This window comes from Cyprinus carpio, chromosome A18 (assembly GCF_018340385.1).
Source record: "Cyprinus carpio isolate SPL01 chromosome A18, ASM1834038v1, whole genome shotgun sequence".
Classification (NCBI taxonomy): domain Eukaryota; kingdom Metazoa; phylum Chordata; class Actinopteri; order Cypriniformes; family Cyprinidae; genus Cyprinus; species Cyprinus carpio.
The window spans coordinates 4,093,088-4,118,681 of NC_056589.1; the positions used below are offsets into that span (position 1 = coordinate 4,093,088).

Sequence of the window (25,594 nt, forward strand, 5' to 3'; positions counted from 1 at the left end):
GAGACAGTGTGCCCTTTCTTCAAAATATGGGAAATGCTTTTCCATTAAAAAAAACTGTTTATCAAGGCCTATTCCACCTAGGTCTGTTAATACAGACAAACCAGATGTAACCCATTGTACAGGAGCAGAACAATACAAAAGCCTCTGCAGTGTTTGTAATCTCATTGCTGATATTTCTGACTCTATATGTATTAGTCCTTGAGCTCCCTCTGCCACAGGAAGGTACAGTATCCCAGGAATAAGACAATGAAGACCATTCCAAAAAAAATCCACAAAAGCTGTTTGAAGGGTAATAAGCATTTCCTTAGGAGGATTTAAAACAGTAACTCTATGCCACAACACTGAGGCTGACAAATTATTAATAATCAAGCACCTCCCTCTGAAAGAAAGCTGCCGGAGAAGCCATCGCCATTTCTGTAATCTACCAATCACCCGATTGGCTAATCCCTCCCAATTTTTTTCGCTGTATTGGGCTGTCCCAAAAAAAACACCAAGTACTTTAAAACCATCCTGAGCCCATTTACATTGTTGTGGTCCCATATCCTCCCATTCTCCCAACAACAAAGATGAAGCTTTCTGAAACGTATTCAAACAAGAAATAAGTTTAGTAACATCATCAGTCTCTTAATTATCACTGTTACATCATCTGAGTTAGCTGTACGCTTCACGAGGGCTACTTCTGGAAACCTGGGACACCAACACCTCACAGCTGTTTCCTCAGCATAACTAGCAGAGGTTCACAGATATAGAGTACAGAAGACCAGACAGAGGTTCCCCTGGTTAGTTAAAGACCCATTAATCCGTAGCATGCTGTAAATGTCTCTGTACAGAAGCTTGACAAGAGAAATAAATGTGTACCAAAACCAAACGCTTCCAGGGTCTTAAACAGATAATGATGGTCCACCCTATCAAAAGCTTTTTCCTGATCCAAAGAAAAGAATCCAATGTCCAGTTTGTGTCTTTGTGCAACTGTAATAATGTCTCTTTTGAGAAAAAGATTATCAAAAATTGTATGTTTAGGTACACAGAATGACTGATCTTCATGGATTACATTTGTCATATATTTTTTAGGTCTATTAGTTATTGCTTTAGACAAAATGTTAAAATCAACACAGATCAGTGACACAGGTCGCCAGTTTTAAAGGAACCCAAGATCTCCTTTTTTTGGAATCAATGTTACCACTGCCCTCCGACAGCTCAGTGGAAGTTTCCTTTGGTTAAAACTTTCCAGAAAGACTGCATACAAGTCCTCGCCAATCTAATCACAGAAAATACGATAAAGTTCTGCTGAAAGACCGTCTAAACCAGGCGACTTCCCAGCGCTCAGCTCCTGGACGGCCAGAGAAAGTTCAGCAAAGAATATAGGATTGTCAAGGATGTGCTGATCTTCTTCTGATCACACAAAAGTTGGTCCGTTGCTGTTCAGCACAGTAAAGGTCCTTATTAAAGGAAAGAGCATGAGTACGGATTTCCCGCTGGTCAGTTGTCACATCACCTTGGGGTAGATTCAGTTTATGAAAGTACTTCTGTTCTCTTGTTTCCTTTTCAAGACCAAAGAAGAATGTAGAGGGAGCATCCATTTAATTTAGCTGTGAATATCTGGTCTTTAAGAGGACTGGTCTTCCTTGCTCCTCCAACAATGTCTTTAGAAGGAATTTATTTCTCTCAATGGACTCAGCAGAGTCACCACGGCTACTTTGTCTCAGAATATCTTCTTCTAGTGACTTCATTGTTTCTTTGATTTGTGGATTTTAGAAGACAAGACAGAAACAGCTACAGATGATGGTCAGATAAAACAGATGATATTAAGCTGTTATAAAACCTACCACTAGTACTCTTAGCAACATAAAATCAGTCAAGTCTCGCTCCAGACAAAGAATTTGAGTCAGTTTATAACCAGGTATACTGTTTAACTCCAAGAAAATGGTCTCTCCATAAATCAACAAAATCATGATAATCAATAACTTTTTTTTTTTTAATTTCTGCAGAACTTGTGTGAGGTTCATCATGATTTCTGTCTAAACCAGGGTTTATAGTTCAGTTAAAACCTCCTACTAGCACCATATTATCCTGTGTGCACTGTGACAGAGCAGCAGACAATTTATTTATAAATATCTTACGCTCGTCCAGCATTTGGAGCATATACATTAAAAAAGGAAAACCCTATTTGTCCAACCATGACATCTGCTCTTAAAAGTCGGCCAGACATTATCTCAAACATAACTGGCTGATTACAGACACATGAAGAAAACAGAAAAGAGATGACAGTTGTGTGTGTGAGCCTGAAGATGTGAATGAGAAGATCTGTGTGCACGCATCCAAACCTGCGTCTCAGAGAGAGCAAAATATTGAGTTTGTTTTCAAGTCGTGCTTGAAAGGACAAATTCACACAAAACTGAGGTCACATTCCTGTCTTAGTGAGTATCCTGGCAGACAGAGTCGTCTGAACGCTCAGTATCCGTGTCCTGATCCCATTCTCTTAAAGTGACAGCACTTTCTTAACGTTACTCAAACAACAACAGACATGAAATCACTCACTGCTCTCGAAACCATGATACAAACTGAACCACTGCCCCTACTACATAACTATATATATATATATATTGCAAGTGTAATTTTTTATTAGTTATGTAGATAATACACAATACATAAAAAAAAAGTATATTTTATATATATATATATATATATATATATATATATATATATATATATATATATATATATGTGTGTGTGTGTGTGTGTGTGTGTGTATGTATCTATGTATCACACACAACATCCAGAAACAGGTGCCATTATAGGCCAAACATTTTATTTTCCTGTTTAATTTTTATTAGACTGTAGATCAAAACTGTTCTAAATGTTGGGGGAAATATCTGAAAAATGAGAGAAACTCCTGCATATCTGAATTTATACAGAATGCAGTCTGACTCGTTTCATCTTCAGAACAAAATGGACTAAACATTTTAAATTGCAACGTGATGAAATAAAATAAACATTGGGCCTTCACATGATTTTGATGTGTTTAACCCTTTCTGTGCTGATGCATTGAGACGCTGTGTGATCTTCACCTGGGCTGTCGTTCTGAACCGGCTCCGATAACGGTTTGGTGAGCAGGTAGAAGTGTTCACAGCCGTGTAACGGAACAGACACTTTGACCTCGCCGCTCTGACCGAGCTCATACGCCCACTGAAAACACACCACAGACCCATCGGTCATAATACTGTCAGATAACACTAGCAAGAGTTGAGTCCTGGACCTTCAGACTGACCTGTCCAGCACAGTTGACGAAGTATTCGCACTCGATGGATCCGCGGTCGGTCTCTACAGCCGTGACGTGGCCCTTCTTCACCACCACATGATTAACACTCGTGTGTTCGTAGATCTGCACTCCTGACATGTGAGACAACGATGAAAGGAGCAGAGCAATGAGCATCAGTGGAACTGAGCCTGTATCTGTGTGCAGACGTACCGTGAGCGGCCGAGGCCACCGCCAGCGCGTGATTGACGTCCGGCGGAGAAACCACACAGTCCCCGGGCAGATGAAGCGCTCCGACCAGATCGTGAATATTGACCAGCGGGTGCAGCCTCGCCACATCTTTGGGTTTGATGACGTTACAGCTGACGCCCAGAACCCTGCAGAGATGGGAGACTCTAGCTTACACTGATCCATAAAGCAGTGTTAGGCTTGGCTCAGTCGTTAACCTGCACAATAGCTACAGATGTTAATTTGATGTTATTATTCCCGTTATTTGTCACATTCTGTTCTGCTTTCTTCTGCCTGTGAATTTTGGGTGAGCAAAGGTAAATGTGGGCGCAGCTAAGGATTTCAATCATTTAGTCTTTCAGAAGTTTTCACAATCTGAACAATTAATGAACAAGAAACCAAGTCAAGGATACACCTCGTGATTTCTTCTTCTTCACTGCAGTATGACACGAGACAAATCTTTGAGAGATTCTCTCATTAGAAACTGCTAGTGCTGTAGGAGAAACTAGCTGTCCAAGCTCAGACAAAAACTACAATCTGAGCCGTGCTGTCCTGCAGAAGACCACGCGAACACCACGCAGACATCAGACCGCTGACTGTGACGGAGCACGGAGCGGTTCGGATGGACGTGAGAGTAAACGCTGACAGGATGAATCTACTGCTTTAGTCACTGTGCTGTGAACACATACAGAGATCAGAATGAACACGAGAGAGCGGCTCACTTCAGTCTGGACGCCAGACGCTTCAGAGACAGGAACCGGTCCTGATTCTGAGCCAAGCACAGAGAGCCGGTCCGTACGAAACCTGCAACACACACCATTACCTCATTACACGAAGCACACGCCATCTGTGATAATCAGTGCTCTGCTGTGGAGTGATGGTGATTTCTCACCCGTCTTCACACCCGTCTCCTCTTCCAAACGCTCATAGAGTGCATTCGAATAATCTGCCATCTTACTCTCAACAGAAAGAGGTTTGGCGACGCTTACTATTCCTGCACAAAACCGAGTTGTGCCGGCTCCAAGCCTACAAGAGACACAGACGAGCAGCTGAATCCCACTGAAGCGGAGCTAAGATGTTACAGATGTCAGGAATGTGATGTGAGTGACAGAGAGGTCTCTCACCTGCCCTGCTCCAGGAGCACGATCTCCGTCCAGCCCAGCTTGACCAGATGATACGCCACCGACGTGCCCACGATCCCTCCTCCACAGATGACCACGCGGGCGCGAGCGGGCAGAGCCGCGGACACAGAGTCTGTGCTCAAGAACCGCACCGATCCGCACAGATGAGCAGGACGGGCCCCGGCGCCACAGAGCCAGCGGCGCAGAAGAACCGGGGCCAGAGCCCGGATACTGCAGGCTCCACTGCGCATGACTGCGCCACCGCTGAAAACAGACCCTGAAACACACACACACACACACACACACACACAGACACACACACACACACACACACACACACACATCCACACACACACACAGTAAAAAATTTAAAAACACACACACACAGACACAGACACACACACACACACACACACACACACACACACACACACAGACACAGACACACACACACACACACACACACACACACACACAAATAAACACACACACAAACAGACACACACACAAACACACACACACAGACACACACACAGACAGACACAGACACACACACACACAGACACACACACACAGACACACACACACACTGAAATCACTCGGCTCTGGGATCTTCTCTTTCTTGTCATCTACGGCTGTTTCCATGGAGAAATCCAATAACATTACAATATCATAGTAAAAAAAAAAAAACATATTCAAAAACTATATTTACTCGTCCAAGACACATATATATTACTTTCTTTCTTCAGGCAAAGAAGAGATTAATGTTTTGGGGGACAGGTTTCAGGGTTTTCTTCATCTGATGTCACCGTACACCTTTATTTAGGCAGCTTTACTCCAACGTGGGGTTTTATTTATGTGATTTTAAGGTAAAACACTAATAAATGACACACATTTTTAACAGTTTAGTTTAGTGCTCTTGTGTGACGGAGGTGCAGGAACCGGCCCGTGGTCATCTGGACGGCCTGGGGTGAGGAAATGACCAGGAAAGGTTCGTTTTGGGGTGGTTTGTTTTTTTGGTTACATAGCTGCTTTAGATGTCCTGCAGTGTTTGGTGGATATTCTCTTAGAAGTGTCCTCTGAAGATCAAAACCAGCTGCTCAAACCCCAAATACACGAGACTAACTGACCTCTGCAGCTGTAATTATCATCACGAGGCTACTGTAAATGAATGCTTTAATTACACATGTACTGATGTGCTCAGGTGCAGAGAGTCTGAATGTCACACAAGCATGAACTTTACAGAGTTACACTGATTTATCATTTATATTTCGCTATTACTGTTATTCTGTTGTTTGGATCGGTTCATGACGAATTAATGAACACAATTACACGAACGTAACACGAAACTAAATGTCGAACTATACGTTACTGTCTGATTAATATTAACAAACTTCTCCGAGTTTATCACCTTCACTGAGTTCTGTGCTCCTGTTCGGTTATTTATTGACATGTAGCCGTTAGCTTGAGGCCTGTGAGGGGAATCCGTGACTAAACACGGTTAAATGTGTTTATATTCCTCTCGAAGCGTCCTGACAGACACGTGTGTCCTGAAGTAAGGTGCTGGTGGGCTCGTTTAAACGGAACGGGACTCAGCTGAACGTCAAACTGAGGATTTAGGGTCAAACTCAGCAGAAGCAGCTAAACACGAGCCTCGTTAAAGATCAACACACACACCAGCATCACTGCCGAGAGCAGCACAGACACATACCTGCACACAGCTGTTATGAGCGCTCAGATCCGATCACAAGTATTGATTTTTTCATGTGTGTTATAAGAACCGAAGGTAACTTCACAGCAGCCGCAGATCGTAGCCTGACACGCTCACTGCGCATGCGCGGAACACCCGCCGAGTGATTGACAGCTGTGAGCCTCGCGCACTTTACTACATTCGGTTCTTCTTGTTATTATCATGCACATACACTTCATATACATCTTGAGACAAAACAAAGACTTTGATATTTTTAGGATCAGTCAGTGCAAGTTTCTTTCAGTTGAAACAGCTCAGACCTGGTCTGTGAAACCGGGGAAATGACCTCAAATGTGTAACGAAACGGAACTACAATTGTTGTCATGGGATCAGTAACGGATTATAATTCTCCAGTAGGCCTACCCTGCTCTGAGTTCACGTCAGTATAATATTAAATACTGCTCAGTATAATACAGTATAATATTTTACTACTGCTGTGTGTCTGAGCGGTTGTGGCGCAGAAGCGCAGTGTTTCCTCCGGGCCGCAGGCGGCGCTCTCGCGCACACACACACTCACGGACGCTGTGCTGCTGCTGATCCGAGCGCTCTTCAGCGGATTCATGCTACATATCTCGTTCTAAACACCATTTCTCTTCATTTCTGGCTGTTCGTGTGATATAAGTGAACGCCATGTCCTACAACTACGTGGTGACCGCGCAGAAGCCCACGGCGGTGAACGCCTGTATCACGGGTAAGTGCGTGTTTATCTCCCGCGCTCCAGGCCTCGGTGGATAAACGCTTTAAACACTCAGTTCATAATAAACATGTTAGTTTAGTGTGTTTACGTCTGTCAGGGCGAGTTTATGACACTGTGCTGCTGCAGGGTTTTACTGAAATGGGCCCGTTGTTGTGTCTGCGACTCTTCAGAGAATCTGACACAAACTTTAGCTTCCCAGATCCGCTGCCTTTGAAGAAGATAACGATGAGTGACACTGCTGCAGACAAACACACGCGCGACAGTGTTCCGTATCAGACACTGCAGGAGTCACGTGCGCAGCTGCTTTATCACATAAACTAGTCTGTCACTAGTGAGGATAAACTAGTCTGTTAGCACTGGATCGGCACTGGTGAGGATAAACTAGTCTGTTAGCACTGGATCGGCACTAGTGAGGATAAACTAGTCTGTCACTAGTGAGGATAAACTAGTCTGTTAGCACTGGATCGGCACTAGTGAGGATAAACTAGTCTGTTAGCACTGGATCGGCACTAGTGAGGATAAACTAGTCTGTTAGCACTGGATCGGCACTAGTGAGGATAAACTAGTCTGTCACTAGTGAGGATAAAACTGAGGTCTGTCACTAGTGATGGGATAAACTAGTCTGTTAGCACTGGATCGGCACTAGTGAGGATAAACTAGTCTGTTAGCACTGGTCGGCACTAGTGAAGATAAACTTGTCTGTCACTAGTGAGGATAAACTAGTCTGTCACTAGTGAGGATAAACTAGTCTGTTAGCACTGGATCGGCACTAGTGAGGATAAACTAGTCTGTTAGCACTGGGTCGGCACTAGTGAGGATAAACTAGTCTGTTAGCACTGGATCGGCACTAGTGAGGATAAACTAGTCTGTCACTAGTGAGGATAAACTAGTCTGTTAGCACTGGATCGGCACTAGTGAGGATAAACTAGTCTGTCATTAGTGAGGATAAACTAGTTTGTTAGCACTGGATCGGCACTAGTGAGGATAAACTAGTCTGTCACTAGTGAAGATAAACGAGTCTGTCACTAGTGAGGATAAACTAGTCTGTCAACACTAGTGAGGATAAACTAGTCTGTCACTAGTGAGGATAAACTAGTTTGTTAGCACTGGTCGGCACTAGTGAGGATAAACTAGTCTGTTAGCACTGGGTCGGCACTAGTGAGGATAAACTAGTCTGTCACTAGTGAGGATAAACTAGTCTGTCAGCACTGGATCGGCACTAGTGAGGATAAACTAGTTTGTTAGCACTGTTGGGGTTAAACTAGTCTGTCTCTAGTGAGGATAAACTAGTCTGTCACTAGTGAGGATAAACTAGTTTGTTAGCACTGGTCAGCACTAGTGAGGATAAACTAGTCTCACTAGTGACGATAAACTAGTCTGTCACTAGTGAGGATAAACTAGTCTGTTAGCACTGGTCAGCACTAGTGAAGATAAACTAGTATGTCACTAGTGAGGATAAAACTAGTCTGTCAGCACTGGATTGGCACTAGTGAGTAGATCGGGCCGATATTTGTAATTTTTTATATATATCGGCATCGGCCGATATCCGTGTTTAGTAGCGCCGATTTAAATTCAGGCACGTCGGGGGGCAGCCCCGTGTTATTGGTGCGGTGGAAAGTGCTGCTGCTGCATGTGAAGGACCCCAAGCCAAAACTTTTGGAAGATTCAACAACAGTCCTGGGAGATAAAGGTAGTCAGAGAATTTCACTCTGTAAATGAGGTGGAGTAGGTGGCAGTTCTCACAAACACTGCAGCGTGATTGAGGGCTACGTTACTCCGCCCGCTCACAGACAGCACCGTGCTCGGAGAGACAGCTGTCCTGGAGCAGCCAGAACGGTGAATGACATTTGTTCGGAAGCATGGTTTGATGCAGACAATAGCCAGGTTTTCCATCCAACTCATTTGCATATAGGGATGTCAATATTTGATCATTTCCATGATCGATCGTCGTTTAAATTAACAATAAATGAATAAGCTTAATGCTGTAAAAAAATGCGTCTGCAGCGGTATTATTATGTGCAAAAGCCACTCGGAAAAAAAAGCTTTCTCACCCGAATTAAAGGGGTTTTTAGTCTGAATAAAATGCTAGTAGTAGGAGTGTAAAATGAATATGAATATGATTATGATCATTTGATAAAATGAAGGGAGCGCGCTGTACATTTGAGATCATTTTACTTTGTTGACTGTTTTCCGTCAAGGAGACTGCTGAATGCGCCTCTTTTAAATGGTTTCGTGGTGCTCGTTGTTGTATTTTAAAACACAATTGCAATGTTTTCAAATGACGATATGGTATTAAAAATAAAATTATCCCAAACGGTGGCGCATGTGGCTGTGCTGCGCAGTCAGTGAACAGCTTTTTTCACATTAAACATTTAATGCTAGTATTATGACCAGTACTTTATTTGATCCTGTTCTGCAAAATGTTCGATTTTGAATTTTTGCATTCCGGTAGGCCTATTTGTTTTAAAAAATCCTGCATTTACAGTGCATTAGATCTTGACAGTGCATGCGTGCGTGCAGATGAGGACGAGCGCGCGCGGGTTTGGCTAGATGTATTTGGAGGTTATTGCTCACGTCTCGTTCTGCACATATCCGAATGTTTCCATATTCGCAATGTATCTGAATGTTAAACTATAATATTTTTTATTTTTTTTAATGTAAACTAGACGGAAAAGATAATCCTCTTCACATGAGCAAAAACGTCCTTGGAATAACAGCAGAGTGGACCGGTATACTACGGTCTATTTAAACTGACCAGTGTAACCTTTTATATGTTTGGTTGACTGTACTTAATCTTAATAATGAACAGACTGCGATGTAAGTTTGAAGTTAGAATGCACTTTAGATGTTCTGTCATTTATACCAAACACAAATGTTGCTGGTTGCTAGTGTGTTTGCAGCACTACTATTATTTATTTTTTATATATATTATTTTTTTTATATTTTTCAGTTTAATTGATTTTTAATTATAAAATTGTATTTCTTTTATTTAAATGTATATTTAAGTTTACATTTATGTTTCCAACAAACTTGAAAAAATTCTGCTTGATAAATGCTCTAAAACTTTTATGTAAATGATTGACTTTTTATATATATAATATATATATATATATATTACCTGTTTTTATATATTTAATACTTGGTCAGTTTATTGATTTGTTTGATTAACTTTAGATCATTTTTTTTTATTTGTAATACCGTGCAGTGCACAAAATTAAGATTCGAGAGATGGTTCAAGTCAGTGCTCAATAAATGATAAGTTTAGAAATGTTGTGCATCCACTTATTATTAGTGTGACATTTTAGCATGCAAATGAGGGGGAAAACTTCAAGATATCAGCCCTAAAAATCGGCAGCACATATCGGCCATCGGCTGACCCTGACCTCTCTAGTGAGGATAAACTAGTCTGTCACTAGTGAGGATAAACTAGTTTGTTAGCACTGGTCAGCACTAGTGAAGATAAACTAGTCTGTCACTAGTGAGGAAAAACTAGTCTGTCAGCACTGGATTGGCACTAGTGAGGATAAACTAGTCTGTCACTAGTGAGGATAAACTAGTCTGTCACTAGTGAGGATAAACTAGTCTGTTAGCACTGGATCGGCACTTGTGAGGTTAAACTAGTCTGTTAGCACACTAGTGAGGATAAACTAGTCTGTCACTAGTGAGGATAAACTAGTTTGTTAGCACTGATCGGCACTAGTGAGGATAAACTAGTCTGTAAGCACTGGATCGGCACTAGTAAGGATAAACTAGTCTGTTAGCACTAGTCAGGATAAACTAGTCTGTTAGCACTGGATCGGCACTAGTGAGGATAAACTAGTCTGTCACTAGTGAGGATAAACTAGTCTGTTAGCACTGGATCGGCACTAGTGAGATTAAACTAGTCTGTCACTAGTGAGGATAAACTAGTCTGTTAGCACTGGATCGGCACTAGTGAGGATAAACTAGTCTGTCACTAGTGAGGATAAACTAGTCTGTCACTAGTGAGGATAAACTAGTCTGTCACTAGTGAGGATAAACTAGTCTGTCACTAGTGAGGATAAACTAGTTTGTTAGCACTGGTCAGCACTAGTGAGGATAAACTAGTCTGTTAGCACTGGATCGGCACTAGTGAGGATAAACTAGTCTGTCACTAGTGAGGATAAACTAGTCTGTCACCACTGGATTGGCACTAGTGAGGATAAACTAGTCTGTTAGCACTAGTGAGGATAAACTAGTCTGTCACTAGTGAGGATAAACTAGTCTGTCACTAGTGAGGATAAACTAGTTTGTTAGCACTGGTCAGCACTAGTGAGGATAAACTAGTCTCACTAGTGACGATAAACTAGTCTGTCACTAGTGAGGATAAACTAGTCTGTTAGCACTGGTCAGCACTAGTGAAGATAAACTAGTATGTCACTAGTGAGGATAAACTAGTCTGTCAGCACTGGATTGGCACTAGTGAGTAGATCGGGCCGATATTTGTCATTTTTTAATATATCGGCATCGGCCGATATCCGTGTTTAGTAGCGCCGATTTAAATTCAGGCACGTCGGCGGGCAGCCCCGTGTTATTGGTGCGGTGGAAAGTGCTGCAGAAGTGCTGCCGCATGTGAAGGACCCCAAGCCAAAACTTTTGGAAGATTCAACAACAGTCCTGGGAGATAAAGGTAGTCAGAGAATTTCACTCTGTAAATGAGGTGAAGTAGGTGGCAGTTCTCACAAAACACTGCAGCGTGATTGAGGGCTACGTTACTCCGCCCGCTCACAGACAGCACCGTGCTCGGAGAGACAGCTGTCCTGGAGCAGCCGTCAGAACGGTGAATGACATTTGTTCGGAAGCATGGTTTGATGCAGACAATAGCCAGGTTTCCATCCAACTCATTTGCATATAGGGATGTCAATATTTGATCATTTCCATGATCGATCGTCGTTTAAATTAACAATCAATGAATAAGCTTAATGCTGTAAAATGCGTCTGCAGCGGTATTATTATGTGCAAAAGCCACTCGGAAAAAAAAGCTTTCTCACCCGAATTAAAGGGGTTTTAGTCTGAATAAAGTGCTAGTAGCAGGACTGTAATAATGAATATGAATATGATTATGATCATTTGATAAAATGAAGGGAGCGCGCTGTACATTTGAGATCATTTTACTTTGTTGACTGTTTCCTGTCAAGGAGACCGCCGAATGCGCCTCTTTAAATGGTTTCGTGGTGCTCGTTGTTGTATTTTAAAACACAATTGCAATGTTTTCAAATGACGATATGGTATTAAAAATAAAATTATCCCCAAACGGTGGCGCATGTGGCTGTGCTGCGCAGTCAGTGAACAGCTTTTTTCACATTAAACATTTAATGCTAGTATTATGACCAGTACTTTATTTGATCCTGTTCTGCAAAATGTTCGATTTTGAATTTTTGCATTCCGTTAGGTCTAGGAGACCGCTGAATTTGGGTATTTAAATTGAATTAGATCTTGACAGTGCATGCGTGCGTGCAGACGAGGACGAGCGCGTGCGGGTTTGGCTAGATGTATTTGGAGGTTATTGCTCACGTCTCGTTCTGCACATATCCAAATGTTTCCATATTCGCAATGTATCTGAATGTTAAACTATAATATTTTGTATTTTTTTTTAATGTAAACTAGATGGAAAAGATCATCCTCTTCGCATGAGCAAAAACGTCCTTGGATACTACGGTCTATTTAAACTGACCAGTGTAACCTTTTATATGTTTGGTTGACTGTACTTAATCTTAATAATGAACAGACTGCGATGTAAGTTTGAAGTTAGAATGCACTTTAGATGTTCTGTGTCATTTATACCAAACACAAATGTTGCTGGTTGCTAGTGTGTTTGCAGCACTACTATTATTTTTTTTTTATATATTTTATTTTTTTATATTTTTCAGTTTAATTGATTTTTATTTATACAAATTTTATTTCTTTTATTTAAATGTATATTTAAGTTTACATTTACGTTCCAACAAAATTTGAAAAATTATGCTTGATAAATGCTCTAAAACTTTTATGTAAATGATTGACTTTTATATATATTTAATATATATATTACCTGTTTTATATATTTAATACTTGGTCAGTTTATGGATTTGTTTGGTTAACTTTAGATAATTTTTTTTTATTTGTAATACCGTGCAGTGCACAAAATTAAGATTCGAGAGATGGTTCAAGTCAGTGCTCAATAAATGATAAGTTTAGAAATGTTGTGCATCCTTATTATTATTAGTGTGACATTTTTAGCATGCAAATGAGGGGGAAAACTTCAAGATATCAGCCCTAAAAATCGGCAGCACATATCGGCCATCGGCTGACCCTGACCTCTAAACATCGGCATCGGCTATAGAAAAACCCATATCGGTCGATCTCTACTAGTGAGGATAAACTAGTCTGTCACTAGTGAGGATAAACTAGTCTGTCACTAGTGAGGATAAACTAGTTTGTTAGCACTGGTCAGCACTAGTGAAGATAAAACTAGTTTGTTAGCACTGGTCAGCACTAGTGACTGTCAGCACTGGATTGGCACTAGTGAGGATAAACTTGTCTGTCACTAGTGAGGATAAACTAGTCTGTCACTAGAGTGAGGATAAACTAGTTTGTTAGCACTGGATCGGCACTAATGAGGATAAACTAGTCTGTCACTAGTGAGGATAAACTAGTCTGTCACTAGTGAGGATAAACTAGTTTGTTAGCACTGGATCGGCACTAGTGAGGATAAACTAGTCTGTAAGCACTGGATCGGCACTAGTAAGGATAAACTAGTCTGTCACTAGTGAGGATAAACTAGTCTGTTAGCACTGGATCGGCACTAGTGAGGATAAACTAGTCTGTCACTAGTGAGGATAAACTAGTTTGTTAGCACTGGATCGGCACTAATGAGGATAAACTAGTCTGTCACTAGTGAGGATAAACTAGTCTGTCACTAGTGAGGATAAACTAGTTTGTTAGCACTGGATCGGCACTAGTGAGGATACTAAACTAGTCTTGTAAACTAGATCGTCTGTAAGTCTGTCACTAGTGATCGGCACTGGATCGGCACTAGTGAGGATAAACTAGTCACTAGTCACTAGTTAGCACTGGAGTCGGCACTAATGAGGATAAACTAGTCTAGTGAGGATAAACTGGAGTCTCGGCACTAGTGAGGATAAAACTAGTTTGTTAGCACTGGATCAGCACTAATGCGGATAAACTAGTCTGTCACTAGTGAGGATAAACTAGTTAGCACTGGTCAACTACTGTCACTAGTGTCTGGAGGATAAAACTAGTTTTGTTAGCACTGGATCGGCATAGTGAGGATAAACTAGTCTGTCAGCACTGGATTGGCACTAGCGAGGATAAACTAGTCTGTCTCTAGTGAGAATAAACTAGTTTGTTAGCACTGGGTCGGCACTAGTGAAGATAAACTAGTCTGTCACTTGTGAGGATAAACTAGTCTGTCAGCACTGGATCGGCACTAGTGAGGATAAACTAGTCTGTCAGCACTGGATCGGCACTAGTGAGGATAAACTAGTCTGTCTTAGTGAGAATAAAGCTACTGGGTCGGCACTAGTGAAGCAGTCTGTCTACTTGTGAGGATAAAGTCTGTCAGCACTGGATAGGAGTCTGTCAGAGATACAGATAAACTAGTTTGGTTCGGTGTTTTAGCATGTCGGTTCTGCACGTGCTGTGTTTGTTAGCACTGGTCAGCACTAGTGAAGATAAACTAGGAGTGTTGAGTTACAGCAGTGGTTCGGTTTTTGTGGAGCGCTGGAACTGAAAACCACTGAGTTAAAGTGGGACTAGAGTTAAACTGGTGTGCCGTGTTCATGTCAGTGCTGTTGTCTGATTGCAGGTCACTTCACATCTGCGGAGGATCTGAACCTGCTGATCGCCAAGAACACGCGTCTGGAGATCTATGTGGTCACTGCTGAGGGTCTGCGGCCGGTCAAGGAGGTCGGCATGTACGGCAAGATCGCGGTCATGGAGCTCTTCAGACCCAAGGTGTGTGAGACGTGTCTGTAGTGACGGGCTGATGCATTAACTGCTTAGACTAGTCTTAAGAAGTTTATTTTCTTGAAGACTGGTCATAACTTTTTAAATTCAGTTACAAAAAGGGTGATTGGTTTAATTTGGTTTTAATTTGAAGGACAACCAGTTATCCTTTATCTACTTCTAGTTGTTGAAACTAGTTCTTAAAGGAGGAGTTCCCTTCTTGAGTAAAAATCTCCTGATCATTTACTCACCCTTGTGTCATCCAAGATGTTCATGTCTTTCTGTCTTCAGTCGCAAAGAAATTAAGGTTTAATTAAACCATATAATAGTTTATTTAAAATTTTTCTCCATATAATGGCTTCAGTGCAGCTTCCAAAAGCTCTACAGGATCCCATCCGAGGAATAAGAGTCTTATCTAGAGAAACCATCAATCAATTTATTAAAAGTAAACATTTATATAGTTTTTTAACCACAGACGCTGGTCGTGCACGCTGGACTTCACACATGACATAATCACGCTGGAAAGGTCACACATGACAGAGGCGGAAGCACCGAACCAGTGTTTACAAAGAGAACATGCAAAGAAATGCAAACGCCTTTTACTAAAAAAGGTAAATCTACGAAGTTGAAGAAGGGAGATAGAGTTTTTCTTGTCTGAACCGGAGCACACAGACGAAGAGCTGACCGCGCATGACCTTTCCAGCGTGAATACGTCATGTGTGAAGTCCAGCTAGTGCACGACCAGCGTCTGTGGTTAAAAAAAAACTATATAAATGTTTAATTTTATTTTTTTTAGAAAATGACTTGTTTCTCTGGATAAGACTCTTGTTCCTCGTCTGGGATCCTGTAGAGCTCTTTGAAGCTGCACTGAAACTGTGATTTGACCTTCAGCTGTTGGTCCCCATTGAAATCCATTATATGGAGAAAAATCCTGGAACGTTTTCCTCAAAAACCTTCATTTCTTTGCGACTGAAGACAGAAAGACATGAACATCTTGGATGACATGAGGGTGAGTAAATGATCAGGAGAACTTTATTCTGGAAGTGAACTACTCCTTTAAAGACCCAGTCTTAAAATAGTGGCTGTGTTTATGCAACTGGCCCCAGATGATCTGCGTCGGTGGAGAACTGAGAATCAGAAGCAGCAGCTCTCCACTCTCTCTAAATCTACAACAGGCTGTCTGCAAATAGAGTATATAACTCTCTTTCATTTCAGTGCTTATGTGAACATCTCATTGTCTTTGATCGGATTTACATTTTTTAACATATTTTTAAATAACATTAAGTTGATTCAAAATGACGAATCTTTAAAATCATTTCCAAGGGTATTTTACCATTATAAGAGCTTTTTTCTATAACTTTGTACTGCAGTTTGGCATAAGCCACTGAGAGCATTTGAATTACCCGTGCAGATTTCTGCAGCATGTCAACACTTGGATGAACAGATGTCTACATTTGCATAATGTTATTAAAAGCTGTATGTTCGCTTTATGTGAAGGGTGAGAGCAAAGATCTTCTGTTCATTCTGACCGCTAAATACAACGCCTGTATCCTGGAGTACAAGCAGAACGGAGACAGCATCGACATCATCACCCGCGCTCACGGAAACGTGCAGGTATGACCGTAACCCACACACCTGTCCAAACACACTGCATCATACGGCCTCGGCCTCGTCTGACCACTGCATCTGTGTCAGGATCGGATCGGCCGTCCGTCTGAGACCGGGGTCATCGGGATCGTGGATCCGGAGTGTCGTATGATCGGCTTGCGGCTGTACGATGGGCTGTTTAAGGTCATTCCTCTGGACCGCGATAACCGCGAGCTCAAAGCCTTCAACATTCGTCTGGAGGAGCTGCAGGTCATTGACGTCCAGTTCCTGTACGGCTGCCAGGCGCCCACTGTCTGCTTCATATATCAGGTATGGATCTTCCTGAGCGATGTGTTTGAGAGCGAGTGTCCCGTCTGCTCATGCTGCTGTGTGTGTGTGTGTGTGTGTGTGTGTCCAGGATCCTCAGGGTCGGCACGTCAAGACATACGAGGTTTCTCTCAGAGAGAAAGAGTTCAACAAAGGACCCTGGAAGCAGGAGAACGTGGAAGCTGAAGCATCGATGGTCATTCCAGGTGAGGTGATGCTTACAGACAGATCTGTTGAGCCAGGGCTGCTCAAGAAGAAACCCACATCATTAAAAGTACTGTATAATTAACTTGCATGCATACCAGAAACAGGCATTATGTTAAATAGGATTGAGTTAGTTTTGTAAATCATATTGTTGCAGAGTTTCTGAACCCTGTAAATGTTCTCCACATGCAGCATCTCTTGAAGCTACAATTGACAAACAAACATATCTGGTCTAATCATAACGTAAACAGTGTTTTCTCATTTGTTAATCAACCATTCAAGCATTAACAGTTATAAATGATTGTTTATTTTAAAACGATTTCTACAGCCCAAACTAATCCAAATACCATTTTAAAGCTCTCACTCTTAACTCTGTGATGACAGATTGTGTCTATTACTCTTTTATTTAATTGTTTATATTCGTTCTTACAGGCTTCATTCACCCAAACTGAATTGTTGTCATTCATGTTCTTGAAGTTGACTGAGCGTTGTATACATGCTGCTTTGAGTCATTGTTGTGAAATGTTGTTTGTTCTTCTATATTCAGTCCCAGAGCCGTTTGGAGGAGCTATAATCATCGGACAGGAGTCCATCACTTATCACAACGGAGACAAATACTTAGCCATCGCTCCACCAACTATCAAGGTGAACATCTTTGCTGATTTCTGCCTGTCCGCTTCAAACTGTCGTTTGTATTCTTATGTTCTCCGTGATTAAAGCGTGTTTCAAATATCACAGCAAAGCACCATCGTGTGTCATAACCGCGTGGATCCGAACGGCTCGCGGTACCTGCTGGGAGACATGGAGGGCCGACTCTTCATGCTGCTGCTGGAGAAAGAGGAGCTGATGGACGGAGCCGTGGTGCTCAAAGACCTGCACGTGGAGCTGCTGGGAGAGGTGCGTCAGAGCAACCCAACCCTACTGCACTGCACTACAATAGACTACACTACACTACACTAAACTGCAGTACATTAAACTGCACTGCACTACACTACGTTAAACTACACTACACTAAACTAAACTGCACTACACTACATTAAACTGCATTACACTGCACTACACTAAACTAAACTGCACTGCACTACATTACACTGCGCTACACTGGACTACACTGCACTACACTACACTAAACTGCACTGCACTACATTACACTGCGCTACACTGGACTACACTGCACTACACTACACTAAACTAAACTAAACTTCACTACACTACACTAAACTGCACTACACTAAACTAAACTAAACTGCACTACACTAAACTGCACTACACTAAACTAAACTGCGCTACACTGGACTACACTACACTACACTGCACTACACTACACTACACTAAACTAAACTAAACTAAACTAAACTTCACTACACTACACTACACTACACTACACTAAACTAAACTAAACTAAACTAAACTAAACTAAACTTCACTGCACTACACTACACTGCACTACACTACACTACACTAAACTAAACTAAACTAAACTTCACTACACTACACTACACTGCACTACACTACACTACACTAAACTAAACTAAACTAAACTAAACTAAACTAAACTTCACTGCACTACACTACACTAAACTAAACTACACTAAACTACACTAAACTGCACTACACTAAACTAAACTAAACTGCACTACACTACACTAAACTAAACTAAACTAAACTGCACTACACTACACTAAACTAAACTAAACTAAACTAAACTTCACTACACTACACTAAACTGCACTACACTGGACTACACTACTCTACACTGCACTACACTACACTAAACTAAACTAAACTTCACTACACTACACTACACTGCACTACACTACACTACACTACACTAAACTAAACTAAACTTCACTGCACTACACTACACTACACTAAACTAAACTAAACTAAACTAAACTAAACTTCACTACACTACACTACACTGCACTACACTACACTACACTACACTACACTAAACTAAACTACACTAAACTGCACTGCACTACATTACACTGCGCTACACTGGACTACACTGCACTACACTACACTAAACTAAACTTCACTGCACTACACTAAACTGCACTACACTAAACTAAACTGCACTACACTACACTAAACTAAACTAAACTAAACTAAACTAAACTAAACTTCACTACACTACACTAAACTGCACTACACTAAACTAAACTGCGCTACACTGGACTACACTACACTACACTACACTAAACTAAACTAAACTGCACTACACTACACTAAACTGCGCTACACTACACTACACTACACTACACTAAACTAAACTGCACTAAACTAAACTAAACTAAACTGCACTGCACTGCACTGCACTACACTACACTCCTAAATAGTGAAATGGCAGTACAAATGTGTAGTCCAAAAAAATAAAAAAAAAATCATTAGTTTTTCAGCCACAGTCCGGCCTCTAGCTCGCTGGATGTTTTATCCATTTGGTGTTGATTTTCTATCGCTGTATCAGAGGTGACTTGAATCTGTGTTTGTGTCACTAGACCTCCATCGCCGAGTGTCTGACGTATCTGGATAACGGTGTGGTGTTTGTGGGGTCCAGACTAGGAGATTCTCAGCTAGTTAAGGTTGGTAATCCCAGATTCATTATTGTTCTGTGATGATGGCGTGTTTGTAAAAGCCAGCGTGGTGTGTGTGTGTGTGCAGCTGAATGTGGACAGTAATGACCAGGGTTCGTATGTGGCTGTAATGGAGACCTTCACTAACCTGGGGCCGATAGTGGACATGTGTGTGGTGGACCTGGAGAGACAAGGACAGGGTCAGGTGAGAGACGTCTGCACATCACTGCAGTTCAGAAGAGGAGAAAATGAAAAAAGCAGTGTGCATCATCAGTTCCTGTGTGTGTGTTCCTGTAGCTGGTGACGTGCTCTGGAGCGTTTAAGGAAGGCTCTCTCCGGATCATTCGGAATGGCATCGGGATCCATGAGCACGCCAGCATCGACCTGCCCGGCATCAAAGGTGCGGTCCGTGCTCTTCATGTTCATCGCTGTTAATCACTGGCTGCTTACATGCTGTGAATGCACAGTATGTTTTCATGCTCATTTCCTTTTCCTGCTGTACGTGTACTGCTGATGTTTCAGCCGTGTAAATTGTTAAATTGAGGAACACTCATTTCTTTAAAAATATAGAACAGCATAACAGTTATTAGCGTCATCCAAAAATTCTGTGAGTTTTATGTATTATTGCAACTTTCAATTTGCTTTCATATTGGTGCAATAAAAAAAATCTTAAAATTGCATCGCATCGCTTTTCACCTTCAGTAATCCATTTCATCACACCGTTATCAGACTTCTGATGAGAGCTGAACTTCCTGTCAGACCAAATCCACAGATCGATCATTAATGACTGTAATTTCTTGCCCTGTTGGGTGTTTTGCAGTTTTAGGTGACAGATAATGATTTTTGTCACAAAACTTTGTGCTGTTCAGCTTGGTTTCTCCATCACAAATATCATGGTGCGTTCACACCAGACGCGAATGAAGCGTTAAGCGCGAGTGATTTACATGTTAAGTCAATGCAAAGACGCGAATGGACATCCTGCGGCGCGAATTGAGCGTTTCGGGTGAGTTGAAAAATCTGAACTTTGGCAAAAATTTGCGCCACATTAACCAATCAGGAGCTTGCTCTAGTAGTGACGTGGTTATGATGAAGCGAGTGGCAGAAATCCGAAACAACAATGGAGGATAAAATCATCATCGCTGTATGTGGATACCTGGAGCTGTACGATACATCTTCGTACTTTTATAGAAACAGTGGCTCCATTTACCATTTGAAAACTATAACAATCTTGAACAAAAAACACCACTGCCTCCTTTAGTTTTCATTTAAACATATCAAATTCCCTGTAGTTCAGGGAAATGTGTAGGCATACTGCCTGCATTACAATGAAACAAAATATTATATCAAACAGTATTGCCTCTTTTTTATTTTTATTTTCATTTTAACATATTAATAGATTAATTGAATAAAGACCAAAGATTACCTGTTAGATTTACCCAAAACGAATTATATTTTATGTTTAACCACTGAGACATCAGAGCCAGCAGCACATATCAGAAGGACTCGCCGAGTTGAGAGTGCTCTCATCGGTAACATGAGACCTGAGCATTTTTAAATATTTGAGTTTAAAACAACTACATTCCTGCCTGAAACACTTTTAAAACTACATTTCATGACACGATAATAGTACTATTTTGATAAATGATCCAAATAAATGGTGGTTGAAATGTTTGTAATGCTGTGTGAACTCAGCTGGCAGAAGCCCCTCCCATGATGCGAATTCGTGTCTGTTGTGAAGTGTATTTCACGTGCAAATGAAGTAAATTTCACGATCGAATGAAGTGAATAAACTCAAAATGTTCAAGCGTCCAACAAGATTTATTCACGCAGGTCGCATCTGGTGTGAGCGCACAGTCAGAATAAATGAGTGGTTCTGCTGGTTGCAGCTGATTTACGGCATACATATGCGTTTGACAAAAGTAAATATTGCTTTCTTTCTTTATAGGCAGGGCACTGACACAAACTTATGCTGATATTGTGTGTGTGTGTGTTTATCAGGTCTGTGGCCTCTCCGCTCCGAGTCGGGCAGAGACACTGATGACATGCTGGTTCTGTCGTTTGTGGGTCAGACCAGGTGAGAAGAGCGTTTAGTTTACTCCAGTCTGGAGCTGACATATACCTCACCTACTCATTCCTGCCATCTGTGTGTGTGTGTATCTGCGTGTGCGCGTCTGTGTGCGTGTGTGTCTCTCTGTCTCTGTGTGTGTAGGGTGCTGATGCTGAGTGGAGAGGAGGTGGAGGAGACGGAGCTGCCGGGGTTTGTGGACAATCAGCAGACGTTCTTCTGTGGGAATGTAGCGCATCAGCAGCTCATACAGGTGTGTGTATACACACACACACACATACACACACCTGAGCTGTACTCTACTGCGGTGGTGTTCACGTGTGTGTGTGTTCAGATCACGTCGGTGTCTGTGAGGCTGGTCACTCAGGACAGCAAGGCTCTGGTGAGCGAGTGGAAGGAGCCTCAGGGCAGGAACATCAGCGTGGCGTCCTGCAACAGCACTCAGGTGGTTCTGGCTGTGGGTCGAGTGCTGTATTACCTTCAGATACTCACAGGAGAACTCAAACAGATCAGGTACTCACATACACACACACGCACACACACACACTCACTCACTGACATACACACACACACTCACTCACTGACATACACACACACACTCACTCACTGACATACACACACGCACACTCACTCACTGACATACACACACACACTCACTCACTGACATACACACACACACTCACTCACTGACATCAACACGCACGCACACTCACTCACTGACATACACACACACACACTCGCCACTCACTGACACACACTCACTCACTCACTGACACACACACACACACTCACTGAATACACACTGAGACACACACACACACTCACTGACATACACACACACCACACACACACATCACACACACTCACTCACTGACACACACTCACTCACTCACTGACATACACACACACACTCACTCACTGACATACACACACACACTCACTCACTGACATACACACACACACACACACTCACTCACTCACTCACTCACTGACATACACACACACACTCATTCACTCACTGACATACACACACACACACACTCACTCACTGACATACACACACACACTCACACACACACACACACACATATATACACACACACTCACACTCACACACTCACTCACTGACACACCCACACACTCACTCACTCACTGACACACACACACATTCACTCACACATACACACACACACTCACTCACTGACATACACACACACACTCACTCACTGAGATACATGAGGACACACACTCACACACACACACACACACACACACACACTCACTGACTCATCACACTCACTCACTGACATACACACACACACACACACACTCACTCACTGACATACACACACACACACACTCACTCACTGACATACACACACACACTCACTCACTGACATACACACACACACTCACTCACTCACTCACTGACATACACACATACACACACACTCACTCTCTCACTCACTGACATACACACAAACACACTCACATACACACACACACTCACTCACTCACTGACATACACACACACACACACACACACACACACTCACTGACATACACACACATACACACACACACACACTCACTGACATACATACTAGGGGTTGCACGACTACTGATTTCTGCTAGTCGATTACTTATTTTAAAAATACTCGAGTTACTCGACTACTCGTGGTTCATGCTACTGTAAATGAATAGACATGAACTAGTTTTTTTTTTATCAATAAACGTTTATTAATTAATAGCATAATGCAACAATTACATAACATATGTTAACTGTCAAAACTTTATAATTATGACATCACATATTTTAATTTTCATGTAACAGCCAGTATTTGTATCTGTAACAGTCACAAAATTATTAGTATCTGTTTTCGGATAAAACCAGGTGTCGTACAGTTACTTGATAAGACCGTTATGACTATCTTTTTTTTCCGTAGTTATCACTGAACAAATATGCTGCATTAAAATAAAATAATTATTAATTTGTAAAAAATAAATGAATCATATAAGTAGAGACGTCATGACAAACGTTTAGTGATCATTTGAACGCGACTGAATGAATTCAAGGCGCACATTTTCATTACGCAGAATTCTCAAAGAGAGTCTTTTTGAACTTACTAAACAAATGTGCGTATGCCACGCAAACCAGCAAAAGATAAAGAAGCAAACATAGAAAATCTATCTGCATTTAAGTTTATTATTGGTTTTTTTTTTAGTTTTAGAACTGGTTTGGTTTTGGAGAGACTGAGGCACGCACCGCGGCTGTTTGATTGGTGAGCGCGCTGTGTTATTCCATTCATTCATGTATCATTTCGTAGCCTATGGTTTAAATCATTGCCTTTTAAATACAGGGTATATACAAATAATAGACCGTGTATGATGTATTATAATATGTGATATTACTCTCGCCAAGCTCTGATTTGAGAGATGCACGGAGAGGCAACATCAATGCGGTGTTTGATTTGTGCTCTTTTCGTTCATAAAGTTTATATTCATTCACTTCACACATTCATTATTGCGTGACTTTAGACGTCTGTGTATAATATTGCGCTGATCCCCTGGCTCAACTGTTATCTAGCGAACAGCAGAGTGTGCCAGCCTCAGCCAAATATTCAGACAGAATTATTCCTTATCCGTTATTCGTTTTTGAAGCTATTATCATGCCATTCCGAATAAGGTGACAGTGAAAGTGACGTGACGTGACATAAGGTATTCGGCTTCGAGCACACCCCTAATTATTAAATTACATATTTTTATTTTACATATAACATAGAGAAAGTGATAGAAAGTAACATCTACACGCAATATTGTAATTCTGTAATTTGCGTTGTAGGCAAACTGTGCATGCATTATGGTTAATGCACGCTCGAGTAGTCGATTGTTTCCGACAATAACGACTAGTGGTTAAAGTAGTCGATCACTCGACTACTCGACTAGTCTGTCTAACCCCTAATACATACACACACACACACTCACATTTACTGACACACTCACTCACTGACATACACACACACACACTCTCACACACTCACTCACTCTCTCACTCACTGACATACACACAAACACACTCACACACACATACACACACACTCACTCACTCACTTTTTGTGACACACAGACAGACACTCTCACTCACACACACACACACACACACACACACACACACACACACACACACACACTCACTCACTCACTGACACACACAAATCACTGACACACACACACACACACTCACTCACTCACTCACTCACTGACATACTCATAAACACACCACTGACATACACACACTCACTCACTGACATACACACAAACACACACTCTCACACACATAACACCACACACACACACACACACACACACTCACTCACACACTCACTCACTGACACACACACACTCACTCACTCACTGACACACACACACACACACTCTCTCTCTCTCCCTGACATACTGACACACTCACTCACTGACATACACACACGCACAACACACACACACACACACACACACTCACTGGCACACTCACTCACTCACTCACATACACACACACACTCACACACACTTTCTCACACACTCACTCACTCACTCACTCACACACACACTCACTCACTCACTCACTTACTGACACACACTCACTGACACACTCACTCACTGACATACACACTCACTCACTTACTGACGCACACACTCACTGACGCACACTCTGAAAACACTCACTGACACACACACTCTAGTGTGGGTCTAGTAGAGTAAACGGTACAGCTCCTACTAGTCGACACTGAAAACAATAATCAATTACACGACAGAAAAAA

General features: G+C 41.8%; 2 protein-coding genes across 2 annotated transcripts in view; one reads left to right on the top strand and one right to left on the bottom strand.

Moving 5' to 3' along the window:
• The window catches only part of pdpr (pyruvate dehydrogenase phosphatase regulatory subunit), a 17,024-nt gene extending 10,550 nt beyond the window's left edge, over window positions 1-6,474 (bottom strand). Inside the window, exons 1-7 of the mRNA XM_042774808.1 lie at window positions 6,317-6,474; window positions 4,609-4,882; window positions 4,377-4,510; window positions 4,207-4,288; window positions 3,470-3,633; window positions 3,269-3,390; window positions 3,069-3,186 (exon numbers count right to left, since the gene is read on the bottom strand). Of these exons, the coding sequence (XP_042630742.1) occupies window positions 3,069-3,186; window positions 3,269-3,390; window positions 3,470-3,633; window positions 4,207-4,288; window positions 4,377-4,510; window positions 4,609-4,856 (868 nt within the window). The 5' untranslated portion in view covers window positions 4,857-4,882; window positions 6,317-6,474. The remainder of the gene's footprint in view (window positions 1-3,068; window positions 3,187-3,268; window positions 3,391-3,469; window positions 3,634-4,206; window positions 4,289-4,376; window positions 4,511-4,608; window positions 4,883-6,316) is intronic.
• Window positions 6,475-6,820: 346 nt separating this feature from the next.
• Window positions 6,821-25,594, top strand: part of LOC109113043 (DNA damage-binding protein 1) — a 29,042-nt gene continuing 10,268 nt past the window's right edge. Inside the window, exons 1-13 of the mRNA XM_042774806.1 lie at window positions 6,821-7,046; window positions 14,878-15,026; window positions 16,515-16,631; window positions 16,713-16,934; window positions 17,023-17,137; window positions 17,683-17,780; window positions 17,874-18,032; window positions 19,637-19,720; window positions 19,800-19,916; window positions 20,009-20,111; window positions 21,710-21,785; window positions 21,921-22,029; window positions 22,111-22,289. Of these exons, the coding sequence (XP_042630740.1) occupies window positions 6,986-7,046; window positions 14,878-15,026; window positions 16,515-16,631; window positions 16,713-16,934; window positions 17,023-17,137; window positions 17,683-17,780; window positions 17,874-18,032; window positions 19,637-19,720; window positions 19,800-19,916; window positions 20,009-20,111; window positions 21,710-21,785; window positions 21,921-22,029; window positions 22,111-22,289 (1,589 nt within the window). The 5' untranslated portion in view covers window positions 6,821-6,985. The remainder of the gene's footprint in view (window positions 7,047-14,877; window positions 15,027-16,514; window positions 16,632-16,712; window positions 16,935-17,022; window positions 17,138-17,682; window positions 17,781-17,873; window positions 18,033-19,636; window positions 19,721-19,799; window positions 19,917-20,008; window positions 20,112-21,709; window positions 21,786-21,920; window positions 22,030-22,110; window positions 22,290-25,594) is intronic.